Raw genomic sequence first — 2,500 nt, 5'->3', positions numbered from 1 at the left:
ATGCAACAGTGGTGATGATAACGATGATTATTAGTTAAGTGTTTGATGATGAAGATGATGTAATGACACCTGATGAGGAGGACGATAATAACTTACTTAATGATATTCTCCTTCTTCTTCTCATTATCTTCGCAGATCGAGTTTCTGTTGAGACCCTGAAGGAGTGTGTTCGCCATTTTGTTCTCCTTGGCCTTCCACAAGAGGTGAGGCAGGTAGAAAAGGCAGCCCTTGAGAGAGAAAAAGGTGTAAGGAGATTGTTTCTTTGAAGTCACTTATAAGAAAAATAATGTTTAGGCTTATAAACAAATTCTGCATGCTTAATATCTGAGGCACCTCCTTTCAACAGTGTAATTCAAACGATCGTATGCTATATGTACAAGAAAGTGTACCATTATTTATTTTTTTTTAACCAAAAAACATAGTTATTATGAACTTGTGCCTTACCTGGAAGAACAGGACGAAGGGAACCCATTGGTAATAGGCGTGGTATGTTTTGGTATGCTGTTCAGGGTCATACTGTCCGACACCGTGGTAAGTATTCCCGTGGTAGAAGGAAGATTCTCCAGCTGGAAAGGCGGAAGCAAGCATGAGTGTGACCACTTTGAGGTCTTTTCAGGGTGTGTCAGAGGGGGATATGTGTAATGGATCTATTTTCATAAGAGAGAGAGAGAGAGAGAGGGGGAGAGAGAGAGAGAGAGAGAGAGAGAGAGAGAGAGAGAGAGAGAGAGAGAGAGAGAGAGAGAGAGAGAGAGAGAGAGAGAGAGTTAAGAAAATCACGACACAAAACAAATGTCCACTTACGGGCCGAAATATTGATGGTAAAAGTGGACTCTATCCAGCAATAGGTATTTATAGGCTTCGCGACCACGCCCCCGCCACTCATGCACGTAATAGGATTCCCTATGAAGTCTGAGGCGGCGACGAGCAAGCAGGCGAGGTAGCAGAAGGAGGTCGTCCATCTGTAGTGGAGGCGGAAGACGCTGCTGTCGATGCTAGTGTGGGCGATGCGGACCTTGACGAGCCCCACCAGCGCCCCTAGGATGTTGACCACCATCTTGAGTTAACTGGAGGAGGAGAAAGACGGAAGGAATCATTTGCTGTCCCTTGAAGCCACGGGAAGCCAAGCCACGACGCAAATGCTTTCCACACCAGTTATGCACAGCTGCACCCTCCTGTTACATCCTTTAGCCTTAGATTGGACATAAGACATCTTCGGCGAGTTCAAGTTCTAATTTACATTTGAAGTAACTGAAGGGAAATTTGACAACTAGTTAACACTGAAATTCGATTCGAGAAAATTGGGCACCATCTACGCGGACTAACGCGGTTTAATTTTTTTTTCTTGGCAGTATGTTGCATTTTACATTTCCGACTGGCTTGTATCAGCATATCCTGTGGCACTGGTTTTATATCAATCATTTTATTTTTTTTTCAATCACTGGTTGACGATCACTTCACGTTTAAGACTAGCTTTGGTCCATCCTCACAAGAAAAAAAACTGCATAACCGAAAGTAAGGATATTTATACAAGAATATCCAAATACTATTTAAACAAATAAGTATATAACACACCATCAAAATAACCTAACCTTGACAAAAAAACACCAAACGAAAAATCCTCTCGTGTCACTCTACAAACCTTCTGTTCGTTCGCGGGAAGCACGAAGCGTCGCAGGAGAAGTGACCTCCCGAAGACAAGACCGAGGCTCAGCACCCTCCTGGTCGAGCACCTTTGACTCTTCTGGCCCCGACGTCGCCGGCGCTCGTCGTGTCCATCGGCGGCCAGTGACGTCCGTGATTTCCGAGTAAGGGGTCCTACTGCGTTGGTTCGCGAGGGGGATTTTCGAAACCTTTGGCGAAACGCTTCGGAGCTCTGAGCGCGGTCGCGGAAGGAGAGGGTGGCCGCGGGAGATGCGGAAGTGTTTGGGCGGGAAGAAGCTGGTTTAGTTTCGAATCGTTTTAAGGTTTGTTTTTTTCATATAATGGAAAGAAAAATAGCTATCTGGCAATAAAAAGATGTGCTCGACAGAAAGTGATATCATATCCGGTACTAGCGAGGGCTTTCCTGTGTTGGCGCGAGAGCTCGGGGGAATGAGAACCGCCGCCATTTTGGGGATTTCAGACTCGGCTCGAGAACGAGGAAGGTTTATCTCGGGACTTCATAGCGGTATTATAGCATCTGTTCTGCTGTTGGAAATAATGAATGGGAAACTAAGGACAGATATACATATATAAACACATGAAAACTACAATTAAGTATCATGCTGTGACCACGGCGGCTCAAACATGAACCTACCGTTAAAAAAAAAAAAAAAAAAACTATTATTAATTACATTATCAATACTGATACCGCAACTACTATTAATAATGATAATAATAATAATAATAATAATAATAATAATAATAATAATAATAATAATAATAATAATAATAATAATAATAATATATTATTATTATTATTATTATTATTATTATTATTATTATTATTATTATTATTATT

The 2,500-nt window shown here is 41.9% G+C and overlaps 1 protein-coding gene across 1 annotated transcript in view; it reads right to left on the bottom strand.

The window, feature by feature from the left end:
• The window catches only part of LOC119585805 (innexin inx3-like), a 3,336-nt gene extending 1,538 nt beyond the window's left edge, over positions 1–1,798 (bottom strand). Inside the window, exons 1-4 of the mRNA XM_037934563.1 lie at positions 1,640–1,798; positions 802–1,064; positions 445–566; positions 97–227 (exon numbers count right to left, since the gene is read on the bottom strand). Of these exons, the coding sequence (XP_037790491.1) occupies positions 97–227; positions 445–566; positions 802–1,054 (506 nt within the window). The 5' untranslated portion in view covers positions 1,055–1,064; positions 1,640–1,798. The remainder of the gene's footprint in view (positions 1–96; positions 228–444; positions 567–801; positions 1,065–1,639) is intronic.
• Positions 1,799–2,500: the final 702 nt, after the last annotated feature.

The sequence above is a fragment of the Penaeus monodon genome, chromosome 1, assembly GCF_015228065.2.
Source record: "Penaeus monodon isolate SGIC_2016 chromosome 1, NSTDA_Pmon_1, whole genome shotgun sequence".
NCBI classification, from domain to species: domain Eukaryota; kingdom Metazoa; phylum Arthropoda; class Malacostraca; order Decapoda; family Penaeidae; genus Penaeus; species Penaeus monodon.
This window is presented reverse-complemented; position numbering and strand designations above follow the sequence as displayed.